We start from the raw sequence: 18465 nt of genomic DNA on the forward strand, positions 1-18465 counted from the left end.
AGGCTGGTAGGTAAATGTAAAAGGAAATACAGTAATAGAGGAAGGTAAGTAAGTGGTCACAGGAGCTGATTCCATAGTACAGCTATGTGTAGTGGCTAAGCTCCCTTGTCTGGTGTGCCTTTCATGTGGTTCCTGGCATCGACAGACACCCAGATCATATGGCATGAGGTAGAAGTCGGGATGAAGGCAATACCACAAGAAACACAGACACCAGAGGTTTCATGAAGAAAGAGAGGGAACTTTCACTCCACATAAGCTGCAGTGCTGACGATGCGCGCTGGAAACCGGTCCATATAACAGTTTCCACAGCCTATATTACAGTTCTTTCTGTATCCACAAAATTAACTCTTCCTCATCCAAGCTCTGAAAGGATCTTGGCATCAGGCATATCTATACCTGTCTTGGCTTTGAGCAGTTTGGGGCCTACCAAGATTTAGAAAAAATGGCAGCCTGAATTTTCTCTTTCCATAGAGAGTTTCCTTCTCCTTACCAGACACAGTCACTAGACCAGGGGTCGGAAACCTATGGCTCGCGAGCCAGATGTGGCTCTTTTGATGGCTGCAACTGGCTCGCAGACAAATCTTTAATAAAAAAAAATACTGTATCTTCTGGTTTGTAAGACGCACTTTTTCCCCAAAAACTGGGGGGAAAATGGGGTGTCTTACAAACCGCATATGGCTTACCGTGACGGCAGTGGTGGCGCAGGGCTGGCGATACTGTGGGCTTCTGGGGTGTTGCAGCAGACTATGGGCTACTTTGAATCTCCTGCAGTTAACGAGATCAACTCCGCGGCCATTTACTTCAAGTCCATCGCATTGATCTGCGCATGCGTCGAGGCCATTTTCTTGAAGTCGATCTTGTTAACTGTGGGAGATTCAAAGTCAACTCCGCGGCCATTTACTTCAAGTCCATCGCATTGATCTGCGCATGCGTCGAGGCCATTTTCTTGATGTCGATCTTGTTAACTGTGGGAGATTCAAAGCAGCCCGCTGGCAGATCAATGGCACCCATCGCCGTGACACCCCATGAGCCCGCAGCAGTATCGCCGACCCTCTGCACACTGACCCTTTTGAGCCGCAACACCCCCTCCTCCGTGCCCGTAGCATCGCCTACCCTGCCTACTGGACCTTCTGAGCTGCTCCCCCACTGCCGCTCCCCCCCTGGTGAGTATGGCTTTCATGGAATAACATTTTAAAATTTGTGGCGTTCATGGCTCTCTCAGCCAAAAATGTTGCCAACCCCTGCACTAGAGGATAGAAGTGATTGAAAGTAGGACCACCGACTCCAGCGTTCATACATCGCTCCCACCAAACTCAGTCGTCTCCTCCTGAGTCTTCAGCCACAGACATGTTTCTTTTTTTCCTGTCAGAAAAAGGACCCAGAAATTTCCTCACTGCTGCTACCATATAAGCCAAATGTAGTTTTGAAAAAGGCCAGCGGAGGTCAGTGTAGGATTACAAATGCTATGACTCTCAGAGCAAGGCTTCAGAAGGCACAGATAATGTCCAACATTATAGAAAAACACATGGCCCATCAGAGGACATTCTAGTAGTGTCTACTCTGGGTCACTACTATACTGTGTAGGAGACTGTAGGGACCATCATACTGTTTGAGGGCTGTGGTTGCCATCATAATGTTAGGCTATGTGAGATCATACTGCGAGGGTGTCATTATTCTGTCTGGGATCATACCTGTGGAGGGCTATGGGAACAATCTGTGTTGAGAGTCTCTCAGGGATCATACTTTGGTGGAGGACATAATACTGTGTGGGGAATTGTGTGGGCAATCATACTTTAAGGAGGGCCGTGGGGTCCAGTATATAGTGTGGGAAGAGTTGTGGACCATCACACTGTGTGGGGGCTGTGGGGACATCATACCTTTTTGGGAGAGGTGTTGATGAAGGTAAGATGTCTGAATAATAGGAGCAGTATGATTTACTGCTTTTTATAAACACTAAATTTATTGTTATCATGGTAATGTTAATATTGAACAGAATATTCAACTGTGAAAGTTGCGAAGGACTGAACCGATAGACTGAAATTACATCCTATTGGTTCGGCCCTTCACAACATTCAATCTCTCATGTGGCCCCATTGGAAAATTAATTGACCACCCTTCATGCAATGGTATTTGTCTGGGGGATTCTGGGATTTTTATTATTTAGGGAGTCAGGTCTAGGTCTGTTTGAGTTTAGGGTATTTTTAATCTAAGTTATGTATTCATGTATGGAACTGGTTCTCCTGTGGAGTCTTTATTAGTTTAATGGGTCTGGACTGGGGTTTAAATTTATTTTGGGGGTCCGGTGTCTTTATTTGATAGGGTCTGAATTTATTTAGAGGTCTGGTCAGGAGTCTATTTTTGTTTAGGGGGTCTGTATTCATTTTACGGTTTCTGATCTGGGGATCTGAATTTATTAAAAAGGGGTCTGGTTTGGGGTTTAAACATATTTAGGAGGCTTTTTTTTAATATTTGCTTCTTACTTGGTCTGGGACTGTATTACTTTATAGGTTCTGGGGTCTATGTGTCGCAGGCGGGGAGGGACGCCGCTGCGCTGCGCTCGCTAACGCTCGGGTCCGGCGCTGCTGCGATGGCTGCTCTGTGGCTCGAGCGGTGGGCCGGATCCGGGGACTCGAGCGGCGCTCCTCGCCCGTGAGTGAAAGGGGTGGTTGGTTTGGGGGATTTTAGTCCGTGACGCCACCCACGGGTTGTGGTGAGGTTGGATACCACCGCTGCTGGTGACGGGGATCCCGGGAGCAATGGTAGGGAGCAGCTGGGATGTTGTTTCCCCCCTCCGTGGGTAGGGGTTGGTGGTCCCGGGGCCCGGTGAGGTGACGGGGAGGCAGGGTTGGCAAGATGCAGGGTCGCCTGGACTGCGCAGCGCGGTGCCGGACAGCACGGTTGTACTCACTCAGCCACAAATGTACGCAAAGTCTCTGGTAAACCAAACGGCTGGATGGACGGGTCCCGCAGCCGGCTGCTGTGACTTCTCCCGGACGGTTGGTGGTGGCTGCCTTTCCCTGCACCTTTGTGTATGTTCGGTCCCGATGGATTCCCACCGGTAACCCGCTCCCCAGCGTGTGTATGTGCCGGAGGAGTACTTTTGCCCGCAGGCTCTGGCCCTTGGATCTCTAGCTGTGGCGGTAGCTATATTTCCCTTTTGCTGGTCGGACGGTTGCCTTGAATCGGGTCTTGGCTGTTAGGAAACCCCTGGGGTTCCGGTCACTGACAGATTTGACCTGTAATGGCGACTCCAAGCCTGGTCGGGGTCCGCAGGCCCTGCCTGTGTGTGCTGGCTTCACTTCGCTCCCCGGTTCAGTACCGGCGGGCCACCGCCCGTCCCCGGTCCTACGGTTCCGCGTTGATCTGCCTCTCCTGCAGACGGCCACCACCGTCTGCCAACCTTGCTCTTAGTGCCCGGGCCACACACCCGGACACGGTCAGTTTACTCCTCACTTCTCACTCCTTTCTCCTCCACTTCCCTAACTGATCTCGACTGACTTCCTTTTTCCGCCTCCAGGACTGTGAACTCCTCAGTGGGTGGGGCCAACCGCCTGGCTCCACCCCACCTGGTGTGGACATCAGCCCCTGGAGGGAGGCAACAAGGATTTTGTGTCTGGCTGATGTGCCTATCTCGGGGTGGGGGTGTGTGTTGTAGTACCTGTGATGACCTGGCTAGTCCAGGGCGCCACATATGTAAATTTAGGGGCTCTGTTCTGGGTTCTATAAATGAGGGGTTTTGTATATATTTAGGGGCTCTATTTTGGGGTCTGTATATACTTAGGGGCTCTGTATATATTTAGGGTCTCTGTTCTGGGCTCTAGAAATAATGAGGGGTTTTGTATATATTTAGGGGCTCTATTTTGGGGTCTGTATATATTTAGGGGCTCTGTATATAATCAGGGGCTCTGTATATATTTAGGGTCTCTGTTCTGGGCTCTCTCTCTCTCTCTCTAAATAATGAGGGGTCCTGTATATATTTAGGGGCCCTGTTTTGGGGTTCTGTGTATATTTAGGGGCTCTGTATATAAGCAGGGGCTCTATATATATTTAGGGTCTCTGTTCTGGGCTCTGTATATATTTAGGGGCCTTGTTTTTGGGCTCTGTATATATTTAGGGGCTCTGTATATAAGCAGGGGCTCTCTATATATTTTAGGGCTATGTTTCGGGATCAGTATATATTTAGGGGCTCTGTATATACTATTTATAGATGCTCTGGTCTCTGAATTACTTTTCCAAAGTCTGTTCTTATTCAGGTGCTCTCTAATCTGGGATATGTAATAACTTTTGGGGTTCCGCAGTTTGTACTTATTCTAGGGTCTTCTTCTTTTCAGGGGGTCCAGAGCCTTTATTCGTTTAGGCCCCTTTCACACATCAGTTTTTTGCCATCAGTCACAATTCGTCGAATTTTGAAAAAAACGGATCCGGCGACTGATGCCGCTGGATCCATTTTTTTCTCATCGACTTATATTAGTGACGGATGGCCTCACATTTCATCCGTCATCCGAAAAATGTTTGTCCGTCAGACGGAGGCGACTTCCACAGTAACTTTTTTTGTGTACGTTGAAAAAACGGATGCCGTCCGTCGTTTGGCAGAATGGAAGCCTATGGGCGCAGGATCCGTCGTAATCCGTCAAGTGACAGAATCCGGCGATGGATTCCGTTTTTTTTTTTAACTGAGCAAGTTACAATTTATTATTTAGCCCCCAGCTAGTCGGATCTGTCGAAAAACGGATCTGTTGCATCAGTTTAGGCTGCTTTCACACATCCGGTTTTTGCCTTGCGGCACAATACGGCGCTCTGCAGAAAAAACGCAACCGTTTTTTTTGTCGACAGTTGCGTTTTTTCCCGCATAGACTTGCATTAGCGCCGTATTGTGTCGCATGGCCTTGCTTTGTGTCCGGTTTTTGCCGGATGCGGCATATTTAGCCCATGCAGCGGCCGGATGGAACGTTGCCTGGCACGTTTTTGGTGCGGCGTAAAAAAACGCATTGCGCCAGATTTACAATGCAAGCCTATGGACGGCGGTTGCGGCGTCCTGTGGCAAAAACCGCATCCAGCCGCCGGATGCGGTTTTTTGCTCTGCGCATGCTCAGTATCAAGCCGCATCTGTCAAAAAATGGACGGGCCGCATGTTAAAACTTATGCAACGGATTCGTTTTTTTCGCCGCATCCGTTGCATAGGTTTTTGAGCCGGATTGAGCCGCACTGCAAAAAACGAATGTGTGAAAGCAGCCTAAGCCACAATCTGCAACAGATCCTTTTATTAGGCTACTTTCACACATCATTTTTTTGGCATCAGGCACAATCCGGCGTGTGCCTGATGCAACGGATCCGGCGCAGAATATGCAAAAACTGATGCGCCTGAGCGTTTTTTTTTACGGTTCCGGTATACCTGATCCATCATAAAACAGATCCGGCGCATCCGTTTTTGCATCCGTTTCGTCCGTTTTTTTTTTTTTTTTTTGCTGGATCCGTTTTTTTTCAATACATTGGAGCATGCTCAGTTTACAAAAACGGATCTGGCGGCCGCATCCATTTTTTGACGCATTACGCCAGATCCGGCGTCCATAGGCTTCCATTGTAGATCACGACGGATTGCGCCGGATTTGGCGCAATGCATTTTTTTTGGCAGAGACAAAAAACGTTACAAGAGACGTTCCATCCAGCCGCCGCATTAGCCAAGTGCGACAGATCCGGCAAAAGCCGAATGCAACGCAAGGCCATCAGGCACAATCTCGCGCTAATACAAATCAATGGGGATAAAACTGATCCGGTGCCGGATCCGTTTTATCCGTTTTTTTCCAGATTGTGCCTGATGGAAAAAAACTCGAGAAAACGGATTGTGACTGATGGCAAAAAGCTGATGTGTGAAAGGGGCAGAGAGTCTGCTCCGCGGTCTGTATTTGTCCAGAGTCTGGGGTCTGTATTCACCTATAGATGTGAGTACAAGTGTCATGTGCTATAGGTTAAACAGGGAAGAATGTAAACATGAAAAGAAACCACTGACCCCCCCCCCCCCACAATAGATGACTCTTCAGCCATAAATGGGATTGCATATTAATGTGACGGTCTTGCATTATTTGGGGAATTCCAATTGGTCTGACTTGGAAATCCCCCCACCCCCCAAATCACTCCCCCACCTCCCTTATATGAGAAAGTGAAACTGCATGTGAGCGAGATACACAAAGGAGGGAAGCAGAGGAAGGGTCTTAGAGACAGGAGGACAGTGCCAGAGACAGACCTCGGGATATAGGAAGAGAGACATAGGATAGGAGCCATCGAGCCAGCAGACTTACGAAGAGGACACAATAGGGCATACGAAGAGGACACAATAGGACGCAGGAGGTTACTTCTTGCTACAAAGTATCATTGTGATTTCCCAAATACTCTGCCCTCCCCCATTCCACCCCCTGCCACTGAGATCACTACTGGAGGCTGGCACTGGGATTGACTGCTGAGGGACAGCGAGAACTGGATTTAAGTCTGGAGTAGATTATAAAGCCCGCCTAACAGAGGAGACCACAAGTAGGACATCCTGGGGACATTCCTTTTCTGTATTCTGGTCGCCATCCTACACCGAACACCTCGCCATCTCCGTATTCACAATTTGGAGTTAGCCCTCTACCGCTCATCTCACTATGAAGACTTGCCAGATTCTGATCGCTCTGATTCCCGTTATACTGGTTTACCAAGGTAGGACCAAAAGAAAGATGGGCATGGTGGTGGGAGGTAATAAGCCTGAGGTCCCTGATTGCCGCCTTTCATTCACACACACAATGAATTTCCCCAAACTTTTCTTAACCCACCACATCTCATTGTGGGTGTACTTTTATATGATGGAAGCGAGCAGTTTTCCCATCGAACTCTTCCCACTGATCTTGGTGTACCTACCAGCAGATCGGACATTGATCTCCGAGATGAATTACAAGACCTCAATGATATATTTTAGACTATTTTTTTCCCAGTTTGTCAGTGGAGAATAATGTAGATTCAGTATTAGAAGGGTAAAGCATGTTTGATAATGATTTACTAACAATAGAGGTGTACATGACCCAAATCATGCAACGGTTTAACCAGTTCTGAGCCCAACCACCAAGATCCATGGACGTCCCACCAGTGGACACGTGGAGACCAAACACTATACCAGTGTGGGGAAAACTCAGTTTTCCTCCAGGGGGACTGCAATTTTAAAACAGGGGTCTTCCTTCTTGGAGATCCCCTTGAAAGGGTATTTCCACTCAACATTTGTCTATCTCATATCTAGTCATGTCTCTGGCCAACGACAATCAGGTACATTTGGGAAAACAAAGTAGGATACGGCATGCTGAGGGCACAATGAAAATAATTTGTTTTATGCCCCGTTCATTTATATAGTTAATCCACCAACCTATTGACCCTCAACCAGATCACCCTAACAAAAACAGACCCCCAGACTGGTACAATGAAGTCCCCAAACCAGTTCCCTCTTAATACAGACCTCCAAAGCAGGTCCACCTTGAAGAGTTTTCACCAACAAAAAAGCTATCCCCTATATAGGGACCACCTAAATAGAGACCTGAAACAACAACCCCCTTTATATAGACTCCAAAACTTTTAACCTCCTTAATAGAGATTCAAATTGAGGACCCCATTAAAGCCCCCGTCACACATAGCGATGTAGTTAGCGAGATCGCTGAAATGTCATAGGTTTTGTGACGCAATAGTGACCTCACTAGCGATCTCGCTACGTGTGACACATAGCAGCGACCGTCCCAGTGCTGCGTTATCGCCGATTGTACCTGAATGTCCTGGTTCATTCTTTGATCGTTGGTGTCCCCCTGGGCAGCATGCATCGCTGTGTTTGACGCCATAACAACGACGAGCGACCTTGTTGGCGACTGAGAACTCCGCATTCTATCGAGGTCTGAGTCGTCAGAATAGCTGCTGTGTGACAGGGTCCCAATGACCGCCGAGGTCCTTATATGGATCGCCATATTGTTGCTGCGTCGTTAATTAGATCTGCCTGTTTGCCAGCTCACAAGCGACCATGTAGTGACGTACCAGTGATCCTGCACAGGTCGTATCATTGTTGGGATCGCTGGAACGTCGCTACATGTAACGGGACCCTTATTCATATCCTAAAGACCCCCCGGACAGTAGACATGAGATAAGTAGAGCCTTAGGGTACCTTCACAATTTAGCGATGCAGCAGCGATCCGACCAGCGATCTGACCTGGTCAGGATCGCTGCTGCATCGCTACATGGTCGCTGGTGAGCTGTCAAACAGGCAGATCTCACCAGCGACCAGTGAACAGCCCCCAGCCAGCAGCGACGTGCAAGCGACGCTGCGCTTGCACGGAGCCGGCGTCTGGAAGCTGCGGACACTGGTAACTAAGGTAAACATCGGGTATGGTTACCCGATGTTTACATTAGTTACCAGCGCACACCGCTTAGCTGTGTGTGCAGGGAGCAGGGAGCCGCGCACACTGAGCGCTGGCTCCTTGCTCTCCTAGCTACAGTACACATTGGGTTAATTAACCCGATGTGTAATGCAGCTACATGTGCAGAGAGCAGGGAGCTGCGCACACTGCTTAGCGCTGGCCCCTTGCTCTCCTAGCTACAGTACACATCGGGTTAATTAACCCGATGTGTACAGCAGCTACATGTGCAGAGAGCCGGAGCCGGCAGCACAGGCAGCGTGAGAGCTGCGGAGGCTGGTAACAAAGGTAAATATCGGGTAACCACCTTGGTTACCCGATGTTTATCTTGGTTACAGCTTACTGCAGCTGCCAGACGCCGGCTCCTGCTCCCTGCTCGCTTCATTTCGTCGCTCTCTCGCTGTCACACACAGCGATCTGTGTGTCACAGTGGGAGAGCGCCTTTGAAGAAAACGAACCAGGGCAGTGTGTAACGAGCCGCGATCTCACAGCAGGGGCCAGATCACTGCTCAGTGTCACACACAGCGAGATCGCTAATGAGGTCACTGCTGCGTCACAAAAAGCGTGACTCAGCAGCGATCTCGGCAGCGAGCTCGCTATGTGTGAAGCACCCCTTAGTACAGATCACAGGCCAGATCCCCTTTATACAGTTCTCATACCAGACCCCCTAAATATATTTTCAGACTTCAGACCTGACCACCAAATAATTCATATCTGTCCATCGCTGGATTAAGGTTGGCGGAGTCCCCATCCCAACTCTGAATCCTGGGCCTCACCAAATCTCTGACCTGCCCTTCCTGACATGCCTATTTTCAGAGGCACTATTTATGGGGCAAGGCATCTTTTTTCTGGAGTGTGGGGGCAGAGATCATTTACAAAAATGTCTATACCATAATTATCATTCTGCATCTAAACTACAGTACTTTCTTCATAGTTTCCCACTATTATCTACTAACCAAGGAGTGTCCTAGGGATACAAGGGTCCGCAAAATGGGCTAACAATATTTTTGCTTTTTTTAAGTGATAAGCGGCACCAGAAGTTTCCCCCAATATTTAATATTAAGGGTCTCGTTTGCGCCAAACAATTTGATTTCCGAAAAAGGTTAAGGTGCCCTTTGGGACAACAAAACTGATAGCCTTAAGGGTCATTTACACGCTGCGACATCGCTAACGATATATCGTCGGGGTCGCGGTGGTTGTGACGCACATCCGGCGCCGTTAGCGACATCGCAGCGTGTGACAGCCTAGGAGCGATGAGCAACTATCGGAAAAACAGCAAAAATCGTTGATCGTTGCAACGTCACTCCTTTTCCAAATATCGTTGCTGTTGCATGCCGCTGGTTGTTCCTCGTTCCTGCAGCACCACACATCGCTATGTGTGACACCGCAGGAGTGACGACCATCTCCTTACCTGCGTCCACCGGCAATGAGGAAGGAAGGAGGTGGGCAGCATGTTCCGGCCGCTCATCTCCGCCCCACCTCTGCTATTGGGCAGCCACTTAGTGACGATTCTGTGACGTCGCTGTGATGCCGAACGCACCTCCCCCTTGAAGGAGGGATTGTTCAGCGGTCACAGTGACGTCGCTGACCAGGTATGTGCGTGTGGCGCTGCCGTAGCGATAATGTTCACTACGGCAGCGATCACCACATGTCGCACGTACGACGGGGGCGGGTGCTATGTATATGTCGCAGCGTGTAAAGCATCCTAAAGTTTAGAAAAGGCCATCGATATGAGAACAGTGGGCAGTCTGACTTCTCTGTCCTCCTCGTTCATCAAATAGAGCTCCATTCATTTGGTAAGAGCTAATCAAAGTTCAGTACATTTCTGGAACTTTGATTACAGATATTTTAGCAACCAAGCATCCGATCTTTCAACGAAAGGTATGCCTGGATTCAGCATCCTAGTGCCAGTATGGCACTGCCTTTACTTCATATAGCAAAATCTTATTGGTTGGTTCCCTTTAATGAGCTTTAAAGTAGCTGAATGGGACTGAGCTATAATGCCAGGCACAGGCACTACTAAACAACATGGCGCTCTGTCCGGTAAACAATGCCGTGTTCAGCAGACTACCCTCTGATCGGCCACTTTGTGCAGGTTTCCTTTTCAGTCTCCCACTGACCAGATTCTGATGGCCTGCAGTGATGGCCAAAAGTATTGGCACCCCTGCAATTCTGTCAGATAATACTCAGTTTCTTCCTGAATATGATTGCAATCACAAATTCTTTGGTATTATTATCTTCATTTATTTTGCTTGCAATGAAAAAACACAAGAGAGAATGAAACAAAAATCAAATCATTGATCATTTCACACAAAACTCCAAAAATGGTCCAGACAAAAGTATTGGCACCCTTAGCCTAATACTTGGTTGCACAACCTTTAGCCAAAATAACTGCGCACAACCGCTTCCGGTAACCATCAATGAGTTTCTTACAATGCTCTGCTGGAATTTTTGACCATTCTTCTTTGGCAAACTGCTCCAGGTCCCTGAGATGTGAAGGGTGCCTTCTCCAAGCTGCCATTTTGAGATCTCCCCACAGGTGTTCTATGGGGTTCAGGTCTGGACTCATTGCTGGCCACTTTAGTAGTCTCCAGTGCTTTCTATCAAACCATTTTCTAGTGCTTTTTGAAGTGTGTTTTGGGTCATTGTCCTGCTGGAAGACCCATGACCTCTGAGGGAGACCCAGCTTTCTCACACTGGGCCCTACATTATGCTGCAAAATTTGTTGGTAGTCTTCAGACTTCATAATGCCATGCACACGGTCAAGCAGTCCAGTGCCAGAGGCAGCAAAGCAACCCCAAAACATCAGGGAACCTCCGCCATGTTTGACTGTAGGGACCATGTTCTTTTCTTTGAATGCCTCTTTTTTTTCCCTGTAAACTCTTATGTTGATGGCTTTTCCCAAAAAGCTCTACTTTTGTCTCATCTGACCAGAGAACATTCTTCCAAAACGTTTTAGGCTTTCTCAGGTAAGTTTTGGCAAACTCCAGCCTGGCTTTTTTATGTCTCGGGGTAAGAAGTGGGGTCTTCCTGGTTATCCTACCATACAGTCCCTTTTCATTCAGACGCCGACAGATAGTACGGGTTGACACTGTTGTACCCTCGGACTGCAGGGCAGCTTGAACTTGTTTGGATGTTAGTCGAGGTTCCTTATCCACCACCCGCACAATCTTGCGTTGAAATCTCTCGTCAACTTTTCTTTTCTTTGCACATCTAGGGAGGTTACCACAGTGCCATGGGCTTTAAACTTCTTGATGACACTGCGCACCGTAGACACAGGAACTTTCAGGTCTTTGGAGATGGACTTGTAGCCTTGAGATTGCTCATGCTTCCTCACAATTTGGAGTCTCAAGTCCTCAGACAGTTCTTTGGTCTTCTTTCTTTTCTCCATGCTCAATGTGGTACACACAAGGACACAGGACAGAGGCTGAGGCAACTTTAATCCATGTCACCTGCTGCAAGTGTGATTTAGGTATTGCCAACCCCTGTTAGGTGCCACAGGTAAGTTACAGGGGCTGTTAATTACACAAATTAGAGAAGCATCACATAATTTTTCAAACAGAGCCAATACTTTTGTCCACCCCCTTTTTTATGTTTGGTGTGGAATTATATCCAATTTGGCTTTATGACAATTTTTTTTATTTTTTTTCATTGAAGACAAATTTAATGAAGTTAATAATACCAAAGAATTTGTGATTGTAATCATTTTCAAGAAGAAACTGATTATTATCTAACAGACTTGCAGGGGTGCTGTCACAAACCACCGGGGGGGTCACTCAGAAATCCCCCGCGCTGGCTACCAGTACGTCACAATCGGGGGGTAACAAGTGGGGGTCACCCCTCCTTTATACCTCCCGACCGACAGACAGAGCACGTGACGCGCTCTCTAGCGCCCCTCTTATAGTCAGGCCAATTATGGAATTGCCCGACAATAAGCAAGGAGGCCGCTATACTACTTATGCCGATTATTGAAGGGTCCCCGGTGAGAGTAGGGTATATATTCCCCCGACCTCCGCGGGCGGAATATATAAAATCTCCCCGAATCTCACTGGCCTCCCCACAATAATCCTTGGCACAACTCGCTGCCACCAACCGCTTCACGGTAACTATTAGCCGAACACACAGACGTGGGATTCAAGATCGAGATAACAGAACAGCCCAAGATTAATTATATAATTTAATCAGCCTAAAGCACACTAGAAACTACAATATATACAATAGGGAATCTACAGAATATACATATGTCAGAGTACAGTTACAGTCAAAGCATGGGTTACAAACAGGCATACACAGTTCAATCAGTTACCTTGTGCGTCTGGCCACAGGGGGGCGCTGTACCCAGGTTTCTAGGATCCTTCCCACAGATGTTTCCTACACGTGCCCCCAGCGAAAAGAACCCTGGAAAATGGCCGAAGTAGGGTTATCAACCTGGGCAGATCCAGGTCCCCTCCTACCTTCGTGACCTCAGAGGGAGCACTGCTCCACCCCTGGCTGGAGTTATGGACAAAATCCACAACATGGAATATGGGCCATAACTTTGCCTGGGAGCGTCGTAGGCGGACGCCAATGCTCTCATTGTGACAGTTATGAATTTAGCTACAGAACGAGGGGACTCATGACCTGTCTGCCAGTTCCCCATTGGCTGATATCACGCCTGGGGCATTTCCCAATGTCCTGCTCCCATAAAAAGGGTGTGCCGACATCGTCCGCATGCGGAGACACCATTTTTATGGTTGCCATATTTATCGGAAATATGGCTTGCGAGATATGAACCATTTTTTACTGGAGTCGTTCTGTCTAGCTAGTTCCATAGCCTTGCTAATGAGATACAACTCTTGTTACAGGGTGACGGCAGGGAGTCATCCTGTGTCCATTGTTCCCACACCACCTCATCTCCATATCACAGGAGATGGCCATGGGATTTGTTGCTAAACCAGTTGTGTGAAGGAAAGGGGGGGTGACACCAGGAGAGGGCTTCCTGACATACTTGAATATCATGATTTATCGTCATATCTCCGGATTTACCTCACACCTCCCCCCTTTTGAGGGCGCTAGGGGGCAGCACCCTCCGGTGTTCCCCCGTGCGCCCGTCCGCGACCTCTCCTTGTCGGGACAGCCCGTCTGCGTTACCGTGGTCACGGCCCCTTTTGTGGCGAATGGTGAAGTTGTATTGCTGGAGCGCAAGGCTCCATCGCAACAATCGCCCATTCGTCCCAGAGACGGTGTGCAACCAGCTGAGGGGATTGTGGTCCGTCTCCACGATGAAGTGGCGCCCGTATAGATAGGGTTGCAGACGCTGCAGGGCCCACACTATGGCCAGGCACTCCTTCTCCATCGTGGAATAGGCAACTTCCCTTGGTAACAGCTTCCTGCTCAGGTACAAGACTGGGTGCTCTTGGCTCGCAGAGTCCACCTGGCTGAGCACCGCACCGAGGCCGAAGTCACTGGCGTCGGTCTGTACTACAAACGGCCGCGTGAAGTCGGCTGCCTGTAGCACGGGCGGGCTGGACAGGGCGTCCTTTAGGGCCCGGAAGGCTGTCTCGCAGTCCATTGTCCAATCGACTGCAGAGGGCAGCTTCTTCTTGGTGAGGTCCGTCAAGGGCTTTGCCAGGCTACTATAGCATGGAACAAACCTCCTATAGTACCCAGCGGTCCCCAAGAAGGACATCACCTGCTTCTTGGTCCTGGGGGTGGGCCAGGATGCGATGGCTTCCACTTTCTCAGGCTCGGGCTTCAGTGTTCTCCCACCTACCCGGTGACCGAGGTACTGGACCTCGCTCATGGCCAGCTGACACTTTCCCGGCTTGATGGTCAAACCTGCCCGGTGGATCCGCCTGAGCACCTGTGCTAGATGCTCTAGGTGGTCCTCCCAGGTGGGACTGAAGACGGCAATGTCATCCAGGTACGCGGCCGCGTACCCTTCAAGTCCCTTGAGCAGGGTGTTGACCATCCGCTGGAAAGTGGCAGGGGCATTCCTCATCCCGAATGGCATCACCGTGGACTCGTACAGTCCAAATGGGGTAATAAAGGCAGAGCGTTCCCTGGCCTTGCGAGTCAGGGGGATCTGCCAATATCCCCGGCTCAGATCCATGATGGTCAGGTACTGAGCCCCGGCCAACTGATCGAGCAGGTCATCGATGCGTGGCATTGGGTACGCATCGGCGACCGTGACCGCATTGAGCCCCCTGTAGTCCACGCAGAACCGAGTGGTTCGGTCCTTCTTAGGGACGAGGACTACAGGCGAGGCCCAAGCGCTGTTGGATGCCTGGATCACCCCCAGCTTCAGCATCTCGTCAATCTCCTGGCGCATGTGTTGCTGCACCTCCAGGGAGACCCGATATGCTGAACGCCGGATCGGGGGATGATCCCCAGTGTCCACGTGATGGACAGCCAAGTCAGTCCTTCCGGGCTGGTTGGTAAACAACCCCCGGAAGGGGAGGAGGGTGGCCCACAGCTGGGACCGTTGGTCTTCCAAGAGCTGGTGGCCAACCTCCACATCCTCAATGGATCCGCCTGCCCTAACCTGGGCTAGCATATCCAAGAGGGTTTCCGCTTCTCCCTCCTCGGGCAGGTTGCACACGGGGAGCGCACATGCCTCCCGCTCATGATGTGCCTTCATCATGTTCACATGGAAGGGCTTCCGCCTTCCACGGGCAGGGTCCAGGGTGACCAGGTACGTTACAGGGTTGAGCTGCTGGTACACGAGGTATGGGCCTTCCCAGGCTGCCTGAAGCTTGTCCTGTGGTACGGGGACCAGTACCCACACCTTTTGACCCACTTGGTAGGTCCTCTCACAAGCGTTCTGGTCGTACCAACGCTTCTGATCGGCCTGGGCTTGAGCCATATTGTCGTGTACCAGTTGCGTCAAGGCCTGCATTTTGTCCCGGAAGCGCATGACATACTCGATAACCGACACTCCAGGGGTGGCCAAATCCCCTTCCCAAGCCTCTTTCACCAGAGCCAGGGGGCCCCGCACACGTCGCCCGTACAGGAGCTCAAACGGTGAGAATCCTGTTGAGGCCTGTGGAACCTCCCGGTAAGCAAATAACAGGTGTGGGAGATACCGCTCCCAGTCACGCCCATGGGAGTCGACCAACATCTTAAGCATCTGCTTTAAGGTGCCATTGAACCGCTCGCACAGGCCATTAGTCTGTGGATGGTACGGGCTGGCCACCAGATGTCGCACCTGGACTTGCTTACAGAGGGCCTCCATCAGCTGGGACATGAATTGGGTCCCCCGGTCAGTGAGCATTTCCTGGGGAAAACCCACTCGGGAGAAAATCTCCAGCAATGCGGTGGCCACCTTGTCAGCCCGAATGGACGACAAGGCCACTGCTTCTGGGTACCGGGTGGCATAGTCCACTACCGTCAGTATGAAGCGTTTCCCGGAGCTGCTGGGGATGGCCAGCGGGCCGACCAGATCCACAGCCACCCTCCTGAAAGGCTCATCGATGATGGGCAGAGATACCAGTGGGGCTTTGGGGCGTGGCCCCGCCTTCCCCACTCTCTGACAGGTTTCACACGAACGGCAGTAGGCAGCCACATCGGCCCCCATTTTTGGCCAGTAGAAATGCTGGTTTAACCTGGCCTTGGTCTTAGCGATCCCTAGGTGTCCGGCCATCGGAATCTCATGTGCGATCCGCAACAACTCCGTCCGGAACGGATAGGGTACCACCAACTGTCGGTCCCTGGGCCACGCCTCCGGTGAACCCTGCTGGACCGTGACCCGGTACAGCCGTCCTTGGTCCCAGACCACTCGCTCCGGGTCCGAGTCCGAGGGAGGCTGTGCCGCCTGCTCCTTAAGAGCTTTCAGGCTGTCGTCAGCTTCTAACGCTGCCTGAAACCCCTGACTAGATGTGGCCAGAATCGACGAGACTGTCACATCTTCAGTCAGTACCCCGGGACCTGTGTCCTGGCCTCCACCTGACTCGGCTGCCACTTGGTCAGAAGGGGAAGAGCTATCGGACCTCCGGGAGGCCCCTTGGCTTCCAGCACTCCCACTGCGGGTGACAGCGGCCACAGCCGCTGCGACCGTGGGTCGTGCCTGCTCCTCCTCCGTTCCTGACCAAGTCGCCGGTTCAGGCAGACCTACCTGGCTTCCTGACACCCCGGTTGTGGGGGAACCATGCACCGAGATCTTACCTGGGAGCACTTCCGCTCCTGGACCGGCCCCAATCTCACCTGCCTGTTCCCCTCCTGCAGCAACAGAACCCCGCTGTGAAATCTCTGGGGACCCCACATTTGCTGTGGTAGCCCCCACCCCACACACTGGTCCTCCCCCTGCAGCACCCTGCTCTCTGCTTATCCCTGCAGAGGGCAACAGATCCCAGCTCACAGGCTGGTTACTTGTAGAGGCATTGTCACACCTTTCTCTGACCCCCTCCCCTCCTGTCACAGCTGCAGCTGCGTGTGTGTCTATGGTGTCTGTGCAAGCAGAAATATCAGAGTTCACTCCCTCCTCCCTTACATCATTCATAGATAACACATTAACATTGTCAGGAGTCATGTCAGTACTGGCTGAAGGTTCAGCCCTTGGGGGGGGCCCAAACTGGGAGGTTATCTGCCCCAAATCTGTCCCAAGTAGCACGTTTGCGGGGATCCGATCACTTACCCCCACCTCCCTCACCCCTCGCCCTGCGCCCCAGTCCACATAAATGTCAGCAACAGGCAGCGCCGGGTCAATGCCTCCAATCCCGGAGACAGCGAGGGTTTTTCCAGGGATCAAGTCTTGGGGGGACACCATCTCAGGCCGCACCAGAGTCACCTCCGAGGCGCTGTCTCGCAGTCCTATGGTCACAGACCGGCCGACGGTGACAGGTTGGAAGCTGTCCAGGGACCTACCACCACCCCCACCCACACAATACACCTTGGGCGGCCCTTGGGACGGGGACGGAGCCGGGGCCTTGGGACGCTGAGGGCACATGGCCTTGAAGTGTCCAGGTAGGTTGCACTGGTGGCACCGTCTTGGTTCTGCCACGGGCCTGGAGAGGGGAGTTGAGGGGGACACCCCCTGCAGTCTAGGGGCAGGTGGGGCAGTCGCAGAGTTCATCTTACCCCCTCTCCAGGTGCTGCTGGTGGCTGCTCTCCTGGCTTCAGGAGCCCGATTGTTGGTGTAGTCATCGGCCAGGGCAGCTGTAGCCGTGGATCCCTTTGGCTTCTGGTCTCGGATGAACTGGCGGAGATCCTCAGGGCAGTTCCACAAGAGTTGCTCCGTGATGACCAAGTCCAGGATCTCTGGTCCGGTGGAAAGCTGCAGGCCTTGGGTCCAGTGGTCGGCAGCTCGGGCAAGTGCCCGCCGGTGGTCAGCCCAGGAGTCCTTTGGTCCCTTCTGCAGGGTCCGGAACTTCTTGCGGTAGGACTCCGGGGTGAGGTTGTACTGTTGGATCAGGGCCCGCTTGATGGTGTCGTAGCCCTGATCTGCCTCAGCAGGCAAGTCCCCAAGGATTTCCAGGGCCTTACCCCTTAAACGGGGGGTCAGGTATTTGGCCCACTGGTCCTTGTCCAGATGGTGCTGCAAGCAAGTCCGTTCAAAAGCAGTCAAGAAAGAGTCCAAGTCTCCATCCTTCTCCAGCACTGGGAAGTCCTCAACACGGACCTTTGGAAGTTTGGTGTCTTGAAGGTCACGTGTGGCTGATGAGGGCTGGAGCTTGGCTAGATGCAGCTGGTAGTCACGGTCTGCCTGTCGCTCCGCAGCCTCACGCTCTGCCTGGCGCTCTTCACGCGCTGCTTGCCGCTCCGCAGCCTCAGCATCACGCGCTGCCTGCCGCTCTGCCCTGCGCTCTGCCAGGAGTTCCTTGTAGCCCTTCTGGTCTCCAGCCTGGAGAAGGGCCATAGCCATTTGAAGAAGGCTATCCGAGCCTCCCAGGCTCGGTGGAATGGCACGTGGTGATCTGCGGCCCGCTGCGGAGCCTGGTGCTTCACTGTCCATTGCAGAGCGGAGGGCTGGCATCTGGCTCGTTGAGGACCCTTGGGTGAGCTGCTCCTCATCTTGTCCATAATTGCTAGGTTGTGCAATGTCCTCTGCAGAACGGTTTTCTGGCGTCGAGCT

The 18465-nt window shown here is 51.3% G+C and overlaps 1 protein-coding gene across 2 annotated transcripts in view; it reads left to right on the plus strand.

Annotated features, from left to right (window-relative positions):
- Positions 1 to 6198: 6198 nt before the first annotated feature.
- Positions 6199 to 18465, plus strand: part of LOC142304272 (intercellular adhesion molecule 5-like) — a 56999-nt gene continuing 44732 nt past the window's right edge. For both annotated transcript variants that reach the window (XM_075346493.1, XM_075346494.1), the window contains exon 1: positions 6199 to 6693. In XM_075346493.1, the coding sequence (XP_075202608.1) occupies positions 6639 to 6693 (55 nt within the window). In that variant the 5' untranslated portion in view covers positions 6199 to 6638. The remainder of the gene's footprint in view (positions 6694 to 18465) is intronic.

This window comes from Anomaloglossus baeobatrachus, chromosome 4, assembly GCF_048569485.1.
Source record: "Anomaloglossus baeobatrachus isolate aAnoBae1 chromosome 4, aAnoBae1.hap1, whole genome shotgun sequence".
In the NCBI taxonomy this organism is placed as follows: domain Eukaryota; kingdom Metazoa; phylum Chordata; class Amphibia; order Anura; family Aromobatidae; genus Anomaloglossus; species Anomaloglossus baeobatrachus.